Genomic DNA, 2,572 nt, shown 5'->3' with positions numbered 1-2,572 from the left:
TAGTTAGTTGGGTTTTTATTTATTTGCATTTCTTATATTAATATTGCTTCCGCACCGTGCACATGGCTATGTCACCTTCACGTGACGACCATCACGTCTTGATTTCGATCGGGATGTGTCATGTAGTCTTTATTCAATTGCTTATAATATTAGTGTGCATACTTTGAATTATTAATCACTATGTTTAAGCTATCTCTATGTCTTAATGTTTAGCTACCATTAGGATGTTTAAATAAGTAGTCGAATGCAAATCGGTCGGAATATCACCAGAGGATTGAGTATTGCTTCTTGTGGTTAATAATTGTAATTTCACTTAAAGCAAATATCACGCTCTTAAGGGTTGCATGGTTTTTCAAAAGGTTTTCACAAAACTTAATGAGTCTTGCATGTTCATATTTGATTTGAATATCACAGACGAATTGCATGTTAGATATACGTTCTTACTTGAATATCACGAGGAGAATTAGTATGCGTTAAGAAAACCTAACCTTCAAAGTTGCATGTGTAATTCATGAATAATTGGTATAATTACATAAGATTGTTAAGGTGACGGCAGACCACCCTAGTGTTTAAATTTATATTCAAAACTATTTTCTTGAGTTTTTCTTACTTTGCCAGTTTCTTTTATCTTTTTAATATTTTAGGTCACAAAATCAATCTTTTCCAAACCTTGTTTTAAATAGTTACCTAAGAATTAGTTTAAATAGAAATTATTCATTCAATCCTTGTGGGAACGACATTACATGAGCATTCTTATTACAATTACTTTGTTCTTTTGCAAGTATTTTAACTGTTTTTATCCCTACTTTTGCAGTGGTAAAAATCATATCATCTTCCCTTTTATGCAATCACTCCAGCTACAAATTTTATAAAAGTCACCATTTGAGTTGTGATCCTGTGAGCTTTTTGGTTGGATTTGAGGTGGAAAGGAGGAAGCTTTTCTTTTGTATTTTTCAGTAGATAGTGGAGGTTCTGCAAGTGCGTCGTTAACCAAGTTACCGCTGTCCAAGGAGGAGAATTTTGCCATGCCTTCTGAGGACTCTTCTAACCCTGACGGGTCTGGGCTCGAGCTCTGTCTCAGGCTGAGCCTTGGTGGTTGTGGTAAAGACAGAAAATTGGGCATTAAAGAACCTAAGTGAGTTGGAATGAACGGCTGAGAAAGTAGGAGGGGATGGAAGAAGATGAAAAATGAAGGGAAGACAATCCTGGTCCGACCAACAAACGAACCCTTAGCCTAAATGAAAGGTAATCTAATTACGACACAAAGCTATCATAGATGATAGCCCAAATCACAATTCAATAATTTTATATACTAAAAGGACAAACCACTTTGCTTGCTTGGGCATGGTTACTATCTAGTGCTCTTTCTTGGGCATGGTTCTTATCCAGTGCTTTTTTCCGGGCAGGGTTTTCTTTTTCTTTTTGGTAAGAGAAGAAAATCGCAAGACGTAGCTCCGAGTACAACCCGAATCAAAACGATCATAGTTAAAACCCGAACGTCCCAGTGAAGGGAACATAATCATTCTGATGAAAATGGTTTTAAATCTTATGCGAGATAAAATTTCAAATAAACACTAAATTTCAATTTCACCAACATTATCAAAATAACATCATATGCTAATTTTATTAACACATTGAACTTTTAAATGGAACTGAACTGCTTTAAAACACTATGATTGAAGCTGCACCATTGAACACTTTGTTCCTACTTTAAAACACAAAAGAAACCCCAAACCAAAGCAAGAAAAAAATCAATGAAATATTTGGGATGAACATATCAATCACTTCCTTCTAGCCATGCCCACATTAGAGCCTTGGTAAGGATACGACCCCATCTTCGATCCAACGAGCACCGAAGGAGCAACAGCGGAAACACCGCCTTCTTGCTTATTGAAGGTGGGAGGCTGGAATTCCGACCGTGTCCGGCGGTGAGACGAGCCCTCCAATGAATCCTGGCCGCTCATCAGAAGATGGTAGCTACGGTTGGAGTTGCTCTCAGAAACAGAAAACGATCTGAACTTGTGCTGAGGCCTTTGCTTCTTGATTGCATGAAGAAGAAATGGAATCAAACCTTCCATTTTTTTGCCGTAACTTGCCAGACGATCTCTTGCTTTTGCTTATTGTCTTGTTGCAGATTATTGAAAAAGCACTTTGTTCCTTAGATATGTATTGCGCTTTATGTGTGGTATACAAAGTAGTTAGGAAGCAAAGACTTTATATACACAGACAACTGGGTAGGGCATACGAGGCAGGTAATATATGCGGAATGACGCTTATGCCATTTCTTTGTGGGAAGATATTAGGGTTTCGTGGGGGCTTGAGGGTAGTTTCCGTGCACGGTCCCTTGAATTGGAGGGTTTTCATATTTGACTTCGCAATATGATATAATGGCGTGTCGTGGGAGATCTGGTGGGATTGCGATGGCTTTGAGTTTTTTTTTTTTTTTTTTTCCTTCCCCCCCTCAAAACAAATCTAAATTATATCAGTAAGGTTAGGCGGCTATACGCGTAGGATCACAATGGATTGGTTTGAAATTGCATTTGGCTAAACAAAATACGTTGGCTACTTATTC

At 37.8% G+C, this 2,572-nt stretch overlaps 1 protein-coding gene across 1 annotated transcript; it reads right to left on the bottom strand.

The window, feature by feature from the left end:
- Positions 1 to 1,561: 1,561 nt before the first annotated feature.
- Positions 1,562 to 2,209, bottom strand: LOC137729910 (beta-1,4-xylosidase). The gene has a single exon (XM_068468963.2). The coding sequence runs from the start codon at positions 2,076 to 2,078 to the stop codon at positions 1,782 to 1,784; it is 297 nt and encodes a 98-aa protein (XP_068325064.1). The 5' UTR covers positions 2,079 to 2,209; the 3' UTR covers positions 1,562 to 1,781.
- Positions 2,210 to 2,572: the final 363 nt, after the last annotated feature.

This window comes from Pyrus communis, chromosome 10 (genome assembly GCF_041283825.1).
Source record: "Pyrus communis isolate YQ-2024b chromosome 10, ASM4128382v1, whole genome shotgun sequence".
Lineage (NCBI taxonomy): Eukaryota > Viridiplantae > Streptophyta > Magnoliopsida > Rosales > Rosaceae > Pyrus > Pyrus communis.
Note: the sequence above shows the minus strand (reverse complement) of the source record. Positions and strands in the feature narration are given on the sequence as shown.